General features: G+C 48.0%; 2 protein-coding genes across 3 annotated transcripts in view; one reads left to right on the forward strand and one right to left on the reverse strand.

Annotated features, from left to right (window-relative positions):
* Positions 1-16543, forward strand: part of LOC8035709 (probable E3 ubiquitin-protein ligase makorin-1) — a 30094-nt gene extending 13551 nt beyond the window's left edge. Inside the window, exons 4-9 of one of the 2 annotated variants that reach the window (XM_029973912.3) lie at positions 1509-1625; positions 3571-3812; positions 10511-10725; positions 11857-11967; positions 12053-12212; positions 14815-16543. In XM_029973912.3, the coding sequence (XP_029829772.3) occupies positions 1509-1625; positions 3571-3812; positions 10511-10725; positions 11857-11967; positions 12053-12212; positions 14815-14955 (986 nt within the window). In that variant the 3' untranslated portion in view covers positions 14956-16543. The remainder of the gene's footprint in view (positions 1-1508; positions 1626-3570; positions 3813-10510; positions 10726-11856; positions 11968-12052; positions 12213-14814) is intronic. The other variant, XM_029973913.3, reaches the window with a different exon arrangement.
* Positions 16500-18145, reverse strand: LOC120837465 (CCA tRNA nucleotidyltransferase 1, mitochondrial). The gene has a single exon (XM_040206849.3). The coding sequence runs from the start codon at positions 17965-17967 to the stop codon at positions 16600-16602; it is 1368 nt and encodes a 455-aa protein (XP_040062783.2). The 5' UTR covers positions 17968-18145; the 3' UTR covers positions 16500-16599.
* Positions 18146-18330: the final 185 nt, after the last annotated feature.

The raw sequence follows: 18330 nt of genomic DNA on the forward strand, positions 1-18330 counted from the left end.
TCTGTGTTTAGCACACCACAGTCACTGACAAGGTGAGAAAGGCAGGGAGGACCTCCAGTTGTCCCGCCTCCAGCGCTAGTTTGCAGCCTTCGACGACGCTTCGGCGTCTTGTGCGCCCTGAGCCCGCGGACTCGCAGTCGAAGCACGGTGAAAAGTATGGAGCGCAAGTTACATGCCGGGCGTTCCAAAGACACACCTTGCCGTTCTCACTCTCTCAGTGACTTTGATGGCTGCAGGCTGGTTCACACACAGCACCGTGTTCTTCAATTACGCACAAGTCGCCAAACCATCTGTGTCTCGAATGTTGTGCGACAGGCAATCCCCTTGGACTGGCAGCCACGCTTGATATTGCCGCACGCATGGCCGAGAAGGAACGCTTCTTCGTATTTCTAGAAGATTCATGTTTATTCTTACCCCGAGTGTAATATATAAGGAGACCAGCATGACCTTGCTGAGCCTGTCTCCCGGGCGTTCGATGCTTGGAATTTTCGAGATACTGAGTGGTAGTAGATAGGCAACCGGGCGTGGCCTTGCCGACTCGCCCTCCCGACGTCGACATGCTCGCACTAGCCAGCTGTTACGCCGACGCCTCGACGCTCGCTGCTGCTTTCTCGGCTCCCATTCTTTCTTTTGTTTCCAGCACAAGTCCGCCGATTAAACCTTTGCTTTCAGTTTTACGCTGGTTGAGCCTTTGCAATCTGCAACGATGTGAAGCACAGATGTTCCGGTGGCTTGTGACGTGAGCAGACGTAACCTTCCATAACGTAACATAATTTAAGAAAACGGGCCTGCGTGAACCAGCTTTAATGATTAAGGAGCTATGGCGGGTCTCTTTTGGGTCTCCCACCTTATGTGCACGCTTGGCATTTTGACGATTTCTGGATCATTTACTGATAGTTTACTGCAACCAGCGACAGGTTAAGAACCCAGTCGGTATTCTGCCTCAAGTGCGAGCTTTCTGCCTTTGGTGACGTTTCGTTGCACCCACAGCCCAAGCCCAGCAGAAGGCACAGCGTACGTTGGAGGGCTCTTAACCTGTCACTGACTCTACGTGCACATGGCATCAGCAACCACCGGGCATGGTCTCTTGTCAAAAACATAAATAACAGAAAAGTGGGAATTAACAAATTTTTGTTGAAGGATGTCCGTGTTGCGCAATGTTGCACTTGCACTGGGAGAGAAAGTTTTGGGTGAATTAGCAGAGGCGATGTAGGCAAGGCGGTGAACTTTCAACATCCTGCTCCCGAGACTCGGGTGTTTAAGATGTTGAAAGTGTTGGGTGTACGCATTTAGGCACTCCAAGCACGGTAGCACACTAGCGCAAGCACCCCACGAAAACTGTTTGCGGGACAGTGGAGAAAACCACATTGCCGTTGATGGGCATCGATCCATTGCCTAACGATGATACCTAGTCGTTCTGACGAGTCTCTAGTTTGGAACGGTGTGGTTGGCAGTAGGGGAGAGAGCCCGGGTTCTCAAAGAACGCTTTCCGGTCTCCTGTTTTGAAGGGCCGTTGACGGTCCTGAAAAAGGCCGGCAACGCGGCTTCTTCGTGGGACGGCGATCCAACTTGCAAGGCGCTGCGCTCTTCGAGTTGGGCCGACGCCCCAGAGTTCGTGCCCAAAAGTATGTTTGTTTTGTTGCACCTGCCTTCGTTTCTTCTTTTCCTTTTCTCAAACTCTTCTCTCGCACTGGGACGCAGAGTGTAGTTGTTCAGGTGGTCCCAGGGATAACAGTGGCACTCTGAACTTTGGGTTGCATGTTTTCAAAGTCACGTTTTCGAACGAATATCTCGTAAAACTATCTTTCTGTACTACTTTCTCAACCAGCTTGTAGAGGGCCTGCACTGAGATTTGGGGCATGTTGATGATTGGCTCAGTCCCGCTGATCGCATTTCTGGGCCCACGTGCGACTTGGACCCAGTCATTCACTCCTGTCCCCTTTCGTAAATGATGGTGACTTGCTGACCGCATGCTTTGCGATAGATTGTATGTGTGGGCATCATTCACACGCTAGAGGTTGCTTTAGATTTTAATGAATGGGGTAGAAGTAAATGTGTTGCAACATATCTCATAGTCTTTTTAAGACATACTATGAGCTAGGCCTTCACATTTCTAGGCTTGCACTATCCTAAATTAAACAAACCATCCTGTCCATTTTTTTTTTATACATGAAGTAGCAAAAATTACCTAGTTTCTCTTGGAAAGAAAGCTTGATTAGTATGCAAATCATATTTTTTTTCTAAAGGACATCCATTCTCTGCTGCAAGCAACTAAAGCTTTAGAAAGTCTCATAGCTTCTTAGGCGTATGGTTTCTCGCTGCACAAGAAGGGCGAGCTAAGACGAATAGGGTCAGTGGCAAAGAACAAAAGCCCCACCCTTCTTGTTACGAGCACATTCTAGGTTCCTGCCGTCACCCCAGGCTTGAATTTCTGTTCGTTGGGACCGTAACAACTGAGAGGATTAGAACCGCTGGGAGGCCTTTCACTTGTCTCGCCTCCAGTCCGAGCTTTTTGCCTTCGATGGCACTTTGGTGTCTCAGGAACTTCAAGTTTGCTGGCACAAGTAAAGCGCCGTAGAAGGCAGCAGACGTGCTCTGGAGGCCGGGCATCTGTGAGAAACAGCCTGTCGTTCTTATTCTGTCGGCGGCTGTAACCGTGGGCGTGTCTCCAGTGCCCTTAGAGTTGGGATCACGTCGCTCGATCGTTCCGACGGCCCGAAGTCTCGCCGTCGCCACTCATTTGGGGTCCTGGAGCAGTGCTTAAAGGGAGCTCCGACGCATGTCGCAATATAAACTGCCCCCCCCCCCCCCCCCCCCCCCCCCTAAAAATAAAAAAACATTTTAGCACAATATTTTTGTTGCGAGGCTCATTGAGCGATTCCAACAGATACTTTCATTTCGTTGTCGTCCCGAGATAGAGACATGCTGTGGAATCGCTCCTAACTCAAAGTTTGTCTCTCAACATAAATATTCTGCTAAAAAGAGGGAAGCTTACTGTGTGACGTATACATGTCCTGTCCAGGCACATAAAGATGTTTTAGGGAGTTCCCGTTTTTCTTTAAAGAAACACGTAACTAGAGAAAGGTTATTTTTAGGTGCCTATATAAGACGTGTATGTCGTAAGAAACGCTTTCTTTAAAGAGAAAATATTTTCTAAAGTATGTCAGAGTCTAGGCTTGTTTTGAGTATCGAGACATGCTTTCATTTGGTGCTTCTGTTTAGTGACGACGTGTTCAAGTAGAAGCACATTTTGGAATCGCTCCCACCTCAAAATCGGGCTTGCGACATAAATTATGCGATAGGGGGAAGTTTGTTTCGTGACAGACGTCCGCGATTCAGGCACTTGAAAGGAAAATTTCTTGGGTGTTTGGTGTCTCTAGGGGTCCGAAAATGGGTTTTTAGAAAATATTGTGCCACAGAGTTGTTGAGAAAAGTTTATTTTATGATGCTTACCCTGTTCCAGCTCCTAAAGTTTTTCTTTTTCTGGCAACCTCTGCATTTTAAGCTGCTTTGCCCCGTTCACCGGTGCCAAAAACGGCATGCCACGAGGGCCTCTGGGCGTATGCGCAGGTGGGGCATCCAAACCGGTCCGGTCGTATGCGGCGATCGTGCGGCCCGAGGGGTCGTCGCAGAAGGCGTCCTCGCGGGACCTCTCCAAGGAGGCGGCCCTGCCCCTGTGCCCGTACGAGGTGGCCAGCGACGGGTGCCCCCTGGGGGAGCGCTGCTCCTATCTGCACGGCGAGCTGTGTGACCTGTGCGAGAAGCCCTGCCTCCACCCCTTCAACGAGGCCCAGAGGAAGCAGCACAGGGAGGTGCGTGAGCAAACGCCACTTCCGAGATTGGACCCGTTCTTTGCAGCATGAGCCTCCCAAGCAGCACGGATTTGGCCAATGGCTGGCAACGGTCCTTTGGCCAGTGGCCTGACAGTAGCCAGCATGGAGGTAGGAAGCTTCTTGAGGCGACATGACGCCACCAGAGGTGAAGCCAGAGGTGTGAAGGGACATGACTTCCAATGACGACCAAAACCAAGAGACGCCAGTGGACGCAAAGGAGAGCTGACCGTGCGCCAACAGCTCTCCTTTTCGTCCAGTAGCGTCTCCTGGTTTTGGTCATTGTTAGGGGCAGTGTCCTTTCATTTTTCACTTCACCTCTGGTGGCCTCATGTCGCCTCCAGGAACCCCCTTACCTCCATGACAGCCATTGACTGGCCTTTCCCTGGCCATGGCGCCGTTGGCCGATGAATGGTATATCTTATCGCCAGCTATTAACCAGTGCTTCGCCAAAATCCGTGCTGCTTAGGCTCTAACGACCCATGTCGGCGGTTTCAAACTCTTTGGAGTGTGGCAGCCAGACGGCGTGCCCCCCCGAGAAGGTTGGGGGCTAATGTAGGGCGGGAAGGGCGGCGGCAACTAGAAAACCAGTCTGGTTGCCGTCGTCGCACATAGATGGCGGCAACCTTTCCAGCTATTTTAGAAGAATGAATAGTTGGGCGAGTTGGTGGGAATTCATCAAAGGAAACAGTGCTCAAAACAGACGACGACGACGAAGAAGAAACACACGGGACGAATTTACAGCTTCGCTGGTCTTCTTTCTTCACCAGAAAGGAAAGGCTGAAATTTTTTTCCACTAAATTGAGCGGGGAAAGTTTCATCACATGACTTATACACAAATTCAATTTCCCCGCTAAATTTAGTGGGGAAACGGACGTCGCTCGGTGTGACGTGACGTACACACGAATTCGGTTGCCCCACTAGATTTAGTGGGAGAAGTGACGTAGCACAGTTTCAACACCAATTCAGTTTCCCCGCTACATTTAGCGGGAAAATAGACAACATCTGACTTAATGTCATCTGACCTCAACACCAATTCAGTTTCCCCAATAAATTTAGCATAAGAAATGACGTGCATGACTTGATGTCATGTGGCCTCAACGTCTGTTCAGCCTGCCCGCTAAATTTAGCAATAAAAATGATGTCACACAACTTAATGTCACGCGATTCACATGCAAATTCAGTTTACCCACTAAATTTAGCGGAAAAATTATTGCGCAACCTGCTGCGGCTCTTAATTCTGTCTGTAGCTAATTTTTTTTTATACAACAACTTTGATCCCATATCCATGCCAGGACAATGGTAGGGCACCGCCCCCTGACGTCGTGTCATTTTTTGATAGGATGAGAGAGCATGCACTCTCGACAAAATGGCGGCTTGGGCGAGTAGGTTATCCATGTCTCAAAATACCAGCACAGGTATGGAGTTACGCACAAACACATGTCACCACCGGCCATGATCGACTCCGTGAGCACAACAACATAACTAGAGCCAACTCAGGACATTTAGGTCTACATTGTCGTGGTTGAGGATGTGCGGCACATCTAGATAGATGTACAGTGCTGGGCAGAAGCGGCAGCGAACTGACTAGAGAGATAGTAGAAGCGGAAGATATTGCCAGGTATGACAATAAATGTGTTAGCACTCCATCGCTTACTTTATCAGGAAAAGAATTAGCTTATCTTTCTACTATAGGATAAACGCGCATGATCGTCATTTCATGCTACGTCAAAGAAGCCAATTTTCACGAATCTATTGGGCGTAGAAGAAAAAGAAGTGTAAATATAGATTGAGTTGTGAGTCAGCGCTGTGTGTGTTTTGTCTGCTGTGATTGTGTCACTATGTGTGATTGTTTTTGTGGCCGGTGGTGACGTGTTTCTGTGTAACTTCATGCTTGCGCTGTTATTTTGAGACGTGCACTCTTGTTTCCCCGTCGCTTAATTTGCTCAAAAATTAAGCTTGACGTGCGGAAAAAAAAAGACCTTTATACAACAGTTTTTGCTTTCCTGACTATTTTATAGCAGAAGAATAAGATAACCATTGCATTTTTAGTGGTTTTTCTTGAAGGCCAGATTGTAGCTTTAACCTTGCTTGGTCGAGCCGAGCCGGACTTGTTGCAGCCAAGGCATGCCCTTGAGCAAAGATCTCGCGTTTGTATCGTAGCTGGGGAGTTGTCGTATGGTCGAACAACGCGAGAAAGCCGGTTCATTCCACGCCAAAGGAGGTGCGGCAATCCTTTCATTTTTGAGACATGCACTAAAAACATTAATTTGGATAAAGAAGCCTCTGAACTCCCAGTGATGCGATTGGTGCGCCAAACTGCGCCAAGGGGCTAACCCTGCTACGTCCTGCTATATTTTGCCGAAATATGGGTAATCTGCGCCAACCCTGCTCCAAAGGACCGATTTCGGTCGCCTTCCCAAACCGAAACTAAACTGAAAGCCATAATTGAGCATGCGTGTGCCAGGTGGTGCAAGCAGCCACCAGACACAAAAGTACCCTGCATCAATTGTCCATCCGGTCTCGCATAGATTTTTCCTGCCGTCTCAAAAATTACCTCTCGCGTCTTTTTAAAAAATTTTCAATGACAGACGCGGGCGTGTGCGCATGCTCCGACGCCAGTGTGTTGGGCGCCAGTCATGCCGTCATACTGTGAAACAAAACCATGTTTTTGCACGGCGAGAGTTACTTTGTGAGCTGAAATGCTCGCACAACCACAGTCAGCGTGGTCGCGTGATGTGGGGTTTTGCCGTCCCCACGTCGCTGCAGATATGCCGCTTTCTATAATTGTTCGACATTTCTGTCCTTGTTTAAATCCTACTCTACTACAAAAATCTCGCTTTAACTCAAAGACTGCTTTCGAAATATTGATTACCTAGGTTTCTGTCGGTGGGCTTTCTTTTGAGAGAACCTAGGTTCGTGAAAACTCTGCCACGAAAGAAAGTTGGTGAAGAGAAGTGCGCTAAAGCCAAGAATGCATCACGCTTGTTTGTCTCGAGTTCAGTCGTTGCACAAAGCGCTCCAAGAACGTTTTAACCTTGGCTCGCGATGTCATGCATCGATGTGCTCAGGTTGGCAAGCAAGCAACCTGGCAAGCACGCGCTGCTCGACTTTTTTTTTTGGTCGTATGCTGGACAGTTACATTTTGCATACTATTTTGGGGACCAGTTGGCGACGGAGTGGAGTGGCATTGTTTCACTTTCGATTGAACAGTTGTTGTCTCCGCTCACGCGAGGAAGCACGTGCCACTGCAGGCCTGCTGAAGTTGCCCTCACGTGCATGTGAACTTGACTGCAGAACAGAGGCACCAGCCGGGACGCTTGCAATCCATTGCTTTACGTTTGCTTACTTTTGATGAAAATCTGGCACATCGGGAACCAGTAAAACAGTGGCAAGCATTCTTTTTGGAATTCCTCGGCAACGCCTACAAACTGTACACCTATGGGATGTCTCAGCATTAAAAACACAAACAACGAGTTCCGTCACAACACAGCACTAAGTGCCCTTCGTTTGTCCAGCACTTAAAACAAAAATCTTTATTTTCTTAAGAATATCTGCTCCAAATGCCACTTTTGCTGCTCCGAAACACTGTTTTGGCTGCTCCAAAAGCCACTTTTGCTGCTTCAAAACCCTGTCGTGGCTGCTCCAAAGGCCACCCTTGGTGCTCCTAAACACTGTATTGGCTGCTCCAAAAGGTGCTCCAAGATGGCTTAGGTCAATCACATCACAATCACCAAGAAAAACATACTTTTGTGAAAAAAATAAATTTTATTTTTGCTGATATCATGCTTTAAATTTCTGGAATTTGCATAAAACCCACGTAGTTAAGAAAAAATGGTTGCATACCACACACACATTTAGGTGGCCACCTAACTACTTAATAACATGCCCCCTCTTACTGTAAAATACAAACATTGAAAGATGCCATTTTCGGTCCAGATAGGAGTTCCAAAAGCAGAAACCTCATGAGAATTTTATTTTATTTCCTTTAGTCGACTTGGAGTTGCATGTTGGCTGCAATACTTTTTTCGTCTGTTCTCGTAGAACTAACAATTGAATTGCATGTGTGCAAAGCAAAGCCTTGTTTTTCAAAGGCTCGTTTTGTTGCATTTTAATTAAATTACGAAATCTCCGGTTTATGCAGAATTGACCTTATTGAGATTCAGAAAAGGTAGTGTGGGCATCAGTGCCTGCAACTTTCGAAATAGCCAAAAGTTCAATCCACCTCATCTCTTCAACGTATAAAAAAAAAATGAGAAAGGTACTTTTTGTTGTTGCCGAGAAATTATTTCTTAGGATGAGCCTCGTAAGCGACACGCACCAACATTCGCCAACGAGGCGTCAATGATGTTAGATGCAATGTGTTATAACACAAAATTGCTACAGTGTTTCATAGAATTGTAACTAAAAGCAGCCCATTTCCAACAACTGTACTTAAGGGTTCTCGTCAAACTTCCACAATGCCACAACGTATGCGGGGAAAGACTAATCCAATTTACTGGTACAAAAATCTGGAACACATTTTCAGGATATCTTCGAAACTCACATTAGTTCAATAGAGCACTGAAGTACTATCTGCTCTTTTCTCCCTAAATCATCTTTATTTCATAGCCACTGCTTTCATTTAGTTAATTAATATAGCTCTAAACATATTGTTTATATTCTGCTAAGTTACGTTTCAGTTTGTCTTTTAATTTGCGTGTTGAATAAACACTCTGCATCTTGGATAATAGATTTCTTTAATGAACCCACACTAGCCAATTGGCTATAGGTCCATCTGTCTTTTCATTTACCATATTTTCCGGGCTATAGTCCGCGGACTATACATGTTTAAAAGTTGAAATTTCGGGCTGTGCAGACTATCTACGCTTGCGGACTATACAGGAATTATGTTTTTCAAGATCGTTTATTATGACGAGGCGTGACGAATTTTGTGCACGAAAGTGTATGTTAATGATGATTTATGCACATTATAGGCTTTATTGTGAGCTAAAAAGCAGACATTTGTAAACGTGTGCCGTCTACGAGAAGATTTTCGTGTCAACTAAGCACCAGGTGCGGGCTATGCACCGGGTGCGGGCTATCTAAGCAAAATCTTTTATTTTTGACCCCGAATTTTCCCTGCGGACTATACACCGGGTGCGGAATATAGTCCGGAAAATACGGTACTTGCAATTGCTTTCTGAAAAAAGAAAAAAAAAAAGGAAGAAATTGAAGATAGGACAGAAAGAAAGCATACTGCTGGGGGTGTGAGGTCTACTATCTTCGTCGAAAAGCATGCGTGCTATGGAGGCCAACTCTCCGACGAACCAAAAATAGACGTCACTTAGAGTGCGCTAACTTTCAGAAGTGGTAGCCGTAGGTGTGGGGCACTGTTTGTATATTCCAGATTTTTCTTCTATTTGTCGTTTAATTTGACAGAGTTGTAGAATTTACTGCATTTGTGCACCTTTTGCACGTACACTGCATTTTCAAGAAATAAAAATTTAGTATTTTTGCAACATCATATCGGCCTCTGTTCCTTTTGAAAGAACAACTAATTGGCCCCATTTTGATGTGTCGTATTCCTCTATATGCAAGTTAGTTAGGAAAATAAAAGCATTTGCGCAGATCATTTGAAAGTTGCTGCTTTTCCAGTTGTCAGAGAAAAGTTAATGGCGTCTCAAGCGTAACTCTTGCTGAACAGTGGATCTTTTCCTGTGCATGGAAAAGGTCCACTGTTCAGAGAGTGTGCACATGCACAGGAGTTACTCTCCTGTGCATGTGCACACCCTCTCCCCTGGCCTTGCTTCTCGCTGTCTACATTTTCGCAGGACACCATCTCGCACGGCCAACGTCGTCGGCGCCTATTTTCCACGTATTTCGTCTTTTTTGACGATTCTTCTGGGTATCCGCAGCATGGGGCATAAAACGCAATAAAAACTGATACAATGGCATAATGTCAGTCTGTTTTGACGAGCGGAGTCCTGTTGGGCTGCCCTTCGTTTGTAGTTTGCGGACAAACCGCCTTACGGTGCTCGTTACTCGAAAAAGGTCCATTTTGCTGAAAGTATGCAAAGGTTATGACCTTAACTTACCACAAAAAGTTGGTTATTTATTATTAAATATGTAAACAGAAGAAAATTTTAGACTGCCAGAAAAAATCCTAAATTAGTTGAAAACGGCTATAGCTCTCGCCACCCGCAAAATGGCAATTTTATCTGCTCAACAATCGTAAAACTCCTAAATTTAGTGGGCAACCTGTTAAATTGGCAACACTGATTTGGCAGTGCCATTCACGCTGGATTGCATGCCATGCAGTGCCTCTCTAAGGGATTTTCTATGGCCCTCTTTCTTTCATGAGCTTTCGGTCGTCCACAAAATCGCAACAGTAGTTTCAGCTTCTATTTTTTGGGTGGCGTTAATTCTCTGGTTTGGACACATGCAGTGTCTTCGGCACTTTGGCTGGAGGTCGCCCGACCATAGGTGTGGAAGCAAAGAGGAGGGAATCGGTCGTCATTTCACTTACGCTTATGCCCTTGCCTAAGATTCCCTTTGCACGGCTGGTTTTTCTGAAGTTGCTTCTCTGCCAGTGGCTCCGTGTTGTTCTGTCAGTTGCCGATGATTTGTGCTGGACCCTGTTGCTTCCAGGCACGTACGGGCAGTGTTGCGCAACGTCTCGTCTGTGTTTTTTCCCGCAGGAGTGCGTGCTGAAGCATGAGCAGGACATGGAGCTGTCGTTCGCGGTGCAGCGCAGCACGGGCAAGGCGTGCGGCATCTGCATGGACATAGTGCTGGACAAGGAGCCCCCCTCGGAGCGACGCTTCGGCATCCTCGAGAAGTGCAACCACATCTTCTGCCTCAACTGCATCCGCAAGTGGAGGGGCTCCAAGCAGTTCGACTCCAAGACCGTCAGGTGGGCGTGCATTTGTGCGAGGCGGGCAGCTTGCAGAAAAAGCGAGGGCAGAATTTCCATTTGCCGTATACACCTTTGCCGCTGTTCTACCGCAGTAACGGACCTTTTACGATTAACGAGCGCTGTCTGGATGTTGGTCCACAAACTATAAACGAAGGCCAGTTCAACGTTCCTCCACTCGTCAGTACACATTGGCATTGCGCCGTTGTATCAGACTGTATTGTTTTTTTGTGCCCCGTACTACCCATACTCGGAAAAGAACTTTCACAAAAGACTAATTATGCGCAGAGATGGGTGCCGACGACGACAGCCGTGCAGGACGGTGCTCTCTGAAATTGGTGGCAGCAGGAAGCAACGGTTGGTGGGAGAGGGTGTACGGGCGCGCAGAGGCTTGCTGCGGAGAAGGCATACCGCAGTGACCTCGTCATTAACTGGATGGTGAACCGAAATTTGGATTTCAAAAAAACAATGCTGGAGACGTAGGCGGGACGCTACAGTCCCTACAACACTACTAGTAAGGCGATATCTCAAATGGACGGCCATATTTTCGGAAAACGAAGCAGAGATTGAACCAGGCCGACTAGGCACGCGACGTGAAGATACCTAGTTTCCTCCTCTCTTCGCTTCGCTCCCTCAAGGCCGCAAGGCGGAGAAGACACGAGGCCATTTCCTCTCCTTCTTGGAAAAACATGACGTCAACATTCCTGCCAAATGCGCCTCTTTTTTTTAAAAAATACGGTCATCCGTTTGAGATATCGCTGTATGAGTGATGTTTTGGTGTTTGTAGCATCCCGTTGCACGCTTTTGCCACGTGTTTTGGGGATTCCAGATTTCGGTTCAGCATCCCTTTAAGCAGTCATTCTGTGGGGAGGCAGAAAATAGAGGGGTCAAAATGAGGGCGCAGGAAACACGCACGCCGAAGACGTGTTCCAGATATTGTATCGTGAGAGGGAGCGAAAAAGGTGGTGCCATGTGATGGTACCCTGAGGAAGCCATTGGTTCCTAGAAAGTCAGTTTGAAAAGCCAACCTCTTAGCTTTATTGATCGTTCTGCTGTAAACTAGTTTGATTAGAGTAGGTAGAGCGAGACGTGCGGGCTGTTCTGACTCAAAGGCGTTCCATCTTGATTCAGGTCGTGCCCCGAGTGCCGCACTCCGTCGGACTTCGTCACTCCGAGCAGCTTCTGGGTCGACATGGGTTCGGAGAAGGACAAGCTGATATCAGACTACAAGAAGGCTCTCAGGTGAGCTCACGCCATTGGGCTTCGTCTGCGTGGCACAAGTCCGTAGTGGGGGCAGCTCGAGGGACCGTTGTTTTTCTCGTTTCAGTGCGAAGCCCTGCCGGTACTTCCAAGAGGGCCGGGGGGAGTGCCCCTTTGCCGGCGCCTGCTTCTACAGTCACACGTATCCGGACGGACGAAAGGCCGTCCTCCCGCCCCCTCGGCCACGCAGGAGGCAGAACCACAATGGCGACCTCGAAATCATGGATGTGAGTGGGAACAGTCGGAAGTGTTTGGGAGGTCGAGGAACCGCCCAGGGTCGTCCGGGGTCTGCCCGCTCGGTTCTGTTCGACGGCACAGGGCTGCCATTCCGTAGCTACCGACGGCAGTGGTGTGAGGCAGTTTCGAGGCCGGGCTAGATGGCGGCGTTTCTTACGACCTTTGCTCTCGCACAAAAGCAGTTCAAGTATTTCTACCGCGTGGGGCGTGACCGTGCCACCCCTCCAAGTGCTGCCCCTGAACCACCCTGAAAAGCTGTTCCGATCGCAGTGATTGAAACTGTGTGCCAATGTACCGGAACGAAACAACTATAGTGTGCCGATACAAATACTTTTGGCTCACGATAGATGTAAAATCGTTTTTTGTTTTTTTTTAAGAAGACGAAGGAAAGCGTTCGGCACAAGTCTTTGCTGGCAGGAGGCCTCAAGGCCCGTAGACCTTAATTAGTCTGATAGTTTCTCCTGTTCAACCCCGGAGCAAGCACGGGGAGATTTGGGTGTCTCCTTAGAAAGGGTTAAAGTGCCCTATGGGGGGGATGAGGTTGCAGTGACCCCAGCTAGCTGCTGTGGGAGGGAGAAACTACCCCTTATGCGAAGGGCGTGAGATGGCGTGACTTTTCATTCTAGCCTGGCCGTGGTCTGAAACATTCAGTAGCTTTAACTGTTGCGTTCTGCACCTAAAAGAAAGCTAAAACACTTTTTGAAAAAAAAAAGAGTTAGAGGTGAATTCTTGCATATTTTTATGCAGTGAATCTTAGTACCACATTAGTTTCCCCTGAAAAAGTAACTAAAAGCAAGAAAACACGAAAAACCTCCGACCAGTCGTGACGTCATAACTAGGATCTTTTGGGCCGACAGGCGCGTGCCGCTCGTGTGGGCGGCGCATGCGATTTCAGGCTTGCCAGGCATATTTCCCTGCATTGACACCGGTCGTAATGTCTCTTCTTGACGTTCTTGAAAATAGCGCGAGTATGCGTGCGTAACTTTGACAGGAGCTGTAGGTGCGCGAGAGCGGAGATTCCAAAACTCCTAGTATGGCCTCGCGCCCCGGGAAGGAAGGGCTTGAGCGATGCTTTGAAAATTAATTTCTGCCGCCTCCGTGCGTTAAAGTGATAAATAACCTCGATATTTGTGATCCTGGAGGCCAAATAAAGACGAAAGTGTTTTCTCTCAAATACAGAACCACTTCATTTTCCCTTTAAAGGGACACTGACAGGATATTTTTGCTTGCAAAGGTTTTTATTTTTACATGACATATCAGAGCCCAACTACCTAGAACATAATTTGCAGCTCAAATTTTGTTTTCTTTACGCCCGAAAATCGTTGATCGAGAACTCGCCAGTTTGAGTCTCACTCACTCTCTTCTCTGTGGTCACGTGCCATTTTTATGGTCTAGACACAACTAACCAAAGATATCAAAGTTGTGGGTCATCGAAGGCACACACTCAATACTAGAAATAGACAACAAATTGTACCCATTTTCGGGGCTTCTAAAAAGCTGCAAATACTTGATTGAAGAGAAAAAGGTTATAGAAAAAATCGTAAGGGTACAGGCGAGCTGGTGAATATTAACCAGGTTGATTTAACCTGAGACTGGGGTAGAGAGGAAGCATCAAAACGTAGAAGGGACAGAAAAAAGACAGGACGACGTCTCAAGACGTCGTCCTGTCTATTTTTTGTACCTTCTACGTTTCCTGTCTATTTTCTGTCACTGTAAAATACAAGTTGTTTTCTGCAGTGCACTGCATACACCATGCGAACCAAACTAATCTAGCCCACGCAAAAGAAATCTCGGTAACGAGTTTTGCATACCGCAACTCTGATTTTCCAGAAAGGTGTGGCTAAAGTGCTTTCTTTTGTTTTGTGGAAATATGGAAGGAAAACTTACCTCATTGGAAAGTTTCATAAAATAGAGACTTCTTCCGTGGATCGACATGGTGTTGAAAGGGCAACTCGGTGAAATTTCAAAACATCTCAAGATAATGTCCGACTTGACGTCTAAAATTACTTACGAACGACTCGACATTGTTCCTTTCATGAGAAGTCAAATATCTTTTGAACAATCTCGCTTTGGACATGGCTGGCGGTGACCCTGTCTACTTGATGCCCTGGGACGCTTAATTCTAAGCAGCAGGGCGGCCAAGATATCGTTACTTCCTTGTAATGACGTCAGACGTTCCATGCTGTTGCCTGCCACGATCGTGGCAGCGGCACGACGCGGAGGCCAACGCAGCGGACGCCCGTTCTGCTGCGACGTCGCTCTCCAGCCGCAACAGTTTATGGAACCTTTGGCAGACACAAGACGGGATGCCGCGACGGCGGCGACCCCCGTCTCCGCTCGCCTTTTTCACCGGCGTTTCCACAACCGCCAGGACTGCGACGACCGAGAGCATGGGTTGCTGGCTCCTGCAACGCGCTTTAGTGCCACTTAGGGAAGTAGGGCAGTAAAGAGACCAGTCCAAGATGCGTTAAGGCACAGGGAAAAGGAAAGCAATACTCTGGCTCCGCCATTTAGTTGCAATAGTGGGCGGAGCGGAATACATTCTTCCCGGCGAAGTATTTGACGGTTCCCTCGTCTTCTCGCCCCCGACAGCGCCTCTACCTGTGGGACTTCCTGGACGTCGCGGAGACTCACATGCTGGGCCCCTTCAACCTGGAGGACATGTTCGAAATCCTCTCGGAGACTGAGGACTCGGACTCGGATTGGAGCGACATCGACATCCTTCTCACCTGAAGCACACCCTACCTCCGCCGTCGCCCACATTATATATTTTTTTTTTCGTCTTCTGCCACTTGTTTTGTTCCAGGTCTTACTTTCTTTCTTTCTTTTTTTTTCGCTGTTTTGTTTCACTTGTTTTGTCCTGTTGAGTTTCGGAAAAAAACAACAAGAGGGCGTGCACCGTCCCTTCCTCCCCTTCTGCCGCCCTCAGAATTGAGCCTTATTCTTGAGCTGCAGGTTAGCAGGAACGATGAAGTCCGCTTTTTGACCAAAAATCTATTGGAGCACATCGTTTTATCCATCGCTCTCGTGTGGTCAGTTTGTTTTCCACAAAACGTCTCCGCGCACACCCCCCTCCCCTAGTCCGTCGGAAGCGGACAAGTTGTAGAAAACACAGTGGGTGTCAGGAAAAAGGGCTCACCCTTCGAGATTGTGCTTAAAATGCAACAACTAAAAGCGGTGCGTCGCAGTTCAATATTTTTTTTCTTCTCTGTATATATTATTGTTCGAGGATACTCCTAGAAACTTGAATTTGTCTTGTGGTACGAAACGGAACTACCGTCTCATTCGGTCTGTTGTAAGCAGTTTCAGTCGTAAGAAATATTGGGCCTCTTTGTTTTGCTCTTCTACAGTCTAAATTTTACGGCTCATCATAATTTAATAACCAGCAGAGTGAACCTTCAGGAGGATATATAGAATGTTCCACATCCAGTTGCTGTGCTTTATGGCGGATTTTATGGCACAAGCTCTTAGGCACCCATTACATATACAGTATAGCGAATAATGACGCTACAATGTAGGAAGAAGTGATTTACGAGCCACTACCAGTCAGATGCACAATTGTAAATCTCTTCTAAAAAAAGAAAATACTGTGGTGTCTTGTACTGCCCATACTTCCTACCACCCACCTTTACTGCCAGTATTGTGGGTACCTGTTGTAGCACAAATACGCACGGGTGTTTTTTTTTTCTTGTAGTCGTGTTTGAAGTGGTGTTTGTACCCCACCCCAGTTCGTATAACGAGAACAAGGTGTGGCGAGACGTGCCTATCGCTTTGGAGGGAGAGAAAATAGCGGCGTTTATGCGACAACGCGGGATCCTTTTTGTGCGCGTCTATAAAAGGGACACCGGAGGCGACGGCGTGTGGTTTTGTTTTTGCTCACAGGAAGGAGGACGCCGAAATGCATTTTGCCACGTGTGGCTGAGAAAAGGTTAAGTGTTTGTTGCCGGAATTTCCGAGCCCTATGTATGAGAGGTAGAAACTCTTTTCAGAAAGACGAGTTAGGATTATTTAATTCGCGTCACTTGCAAATATCGAACGAACTTCAAAGTAGCGGATGATTGTAAAGCTTATGGTCTCGCAAGGCTTGCTTTTGTGATTTGGTTTTGGAGACCCGTTGCTACAGTTGCCTACGTAGGAATTATTTTTCCGGGTTTTTTTTTTTTTCTGGGAGCACAATTTGAGCGGATCTGTTTTGGATCAAACTGTCAAAAGATCCGTTTCGGTATGGCTGCCTGCACCGAACGGTAAATGCAAAGCTCGCAGCTGTGGCAACGTCCGAGGATTCAAGCCGGTCTTTAATAAAGCAAAGAGTGTCTCTGGAGTGGTGAGTTGCTGTCTTCCTGTGTCATGGGTGTCTGAAGGATGGACAGGGAAGCATCAGGTCTTCTTTGTCTTGGCAGACTTGACTTGTGCGAGGATCTCGGGAAGCCTCTGGAGCAGTTCGTCGGAGGTCATTGAAAAGTCACTCTCGAACCAGATCTCTTTCAGCTTCCCAAGGACCGTTGCAAACTTTGGCCCGCTCCGGAGACCCCTTTCAAGGAGCATGTTTCCATTGACCGGAAACCTGGGCACGTCCCAGCACCGAAACCGTTCCAGCAGTTCGGAGTCTGCTCTGTACTTTAGGACCTCACAGATCCATTCCTGGACGTCTCCGACCTTGCCCTTTGTTGTGAAGAGGAGTGCCTGGTACGGCTTGAGCCTGTCGCCCAGACACTTCTTATCGCACCTGTGCTTGACAACGAAGAGCACCAGGTCTCGTTCGTACGCCGACAGCTTTAGTCTAGCGTGCATGTTCAAGACTTCCGCTTCGGTCTGGAGCAATGCTGCCAACAGTGTGGTCGGTTGCGGAAATAGGTGCTTCGAGCGCTCGCAGACTTTTTCGAACTCTACCAGGTCCGGGGACTCCGGCAAGCCGAGAAACGGGGAGACCCCCAGGTCGACTAGTCTGCAGACTAGCTCTCTGTTGAAGTTGCCCACCAGTATCTTCTTGAGCTCTACCCAAAGCCGCTCGCCCGAGATTCCGCCGAGCCCGCCGACGTTCTCCCGGATGGCCGTCAGGACCTCGGGTTCGTGGGAGTCCGGTTCGACGGCGATGCGACCGTAAAACCGAAAGTACCGGAGGATCCGGAGGTAGTCTTCTCGGATCCTCTGCGCGGCGTCGCCGACGAAAGCTACCCGCCGCTTCTCCAGGTCTTCGATGCCGTGAAAGAAGTCGTAGACCGTGCCGTCTAGGCCGAGGAACAATGCGTTTACCGTGAGGTCTCTCCTGTTGGCGTCCGTCTCCCAGTCCGTCGTGAACTCGACCTCGGCGTGGCGACCGTCGGTCACCACGTCGATCCGGAGGGTCGTCACCTCGAAGTTGGTCTTGTCGTTGATCCGTGCGGTGACGGTGCCGTGCTTCTCGCCCTTGGTGTTGATCATGCGCACCCCTTCGTCCTCAAACATGCTTTTCATCTGGTTAGGCGTCGCGGTCGTGGCGAAGTCGAGGTCTTGCGGAGCCTTGTGCATCAGTAGGTCCCTCACCGCGCCGCCGGCGATGCGCAGCTCGTGGCCGTGCCGTCGGAAGATGTCGACGAGTTCCTTCACCTCGGGAGTGAAGAGTGCCCGAAACTGCGGGCTGTCCAGTTTCATTGTTTTGGGTATTTTGAGGCCGGTCGGTGTGCAGGTGGCGAGGCAACGGCTGTGGAGTTTGATGCACCGTTGCGGAAAGATGCGAAGGAATCTTGGTGTGAGGCTGGCTAACATGAACGGCCTTTTCCCGGTTGTTGCCGTCACACGGGGCTATTCATATTGAAGTGCAGTATTATTGCTCGACTGTGAGTAACGGGAGTAACGGTGCTAAAAGCAGCTGGGGGCACGCGGTTCGATGAAAACAGCGTGTGTGTTGTTTGCACAAAACCGGAAAAGGCGAACTTTCGGAATCGAAACAACAGAAGTCGACCGTGGAGATTTTATTTATTTAACTCCATAAATGTGCTTCCATTAAATGTAGGTCGTTTAAATATCTTTTCGTGTATTTATAAGAATGAGAGACGTCATTAGCCATTACAGTTTATATTTTGTTGAGCTTGGTAGCTTTCGATCAAAACGTTTACCGATTAAAAATTG

The sequence above is a fragment of the Ixodes scapularis genome, unplaced genomic scaffold, assembly GCF_016920785.2.
Source record: "Ixodes scapularis isolate PalLabHiFi unplaced genomic scaffold, ASM1692078v2 PGA_scaffold8__174_contigs__length_109621045, whole genome shotgun sequence".
Classification (NCBI taxonomy): domain Eukaryota; kingdom Metazoa; phylum Arthropoda; class Arachnida; order Ixodida; family Ixodidae; genus Ixodes; species Ixodes scapularis.

Coding starts and splice junctions, on each gene's coding strand:
- LOC120837465 (XM_040206849.3), bottom strand. CDS start 17,967: ATGTTAGCCAGCCTCACACCAAGATTCCTTCGCATCTTTCCGCAACGG.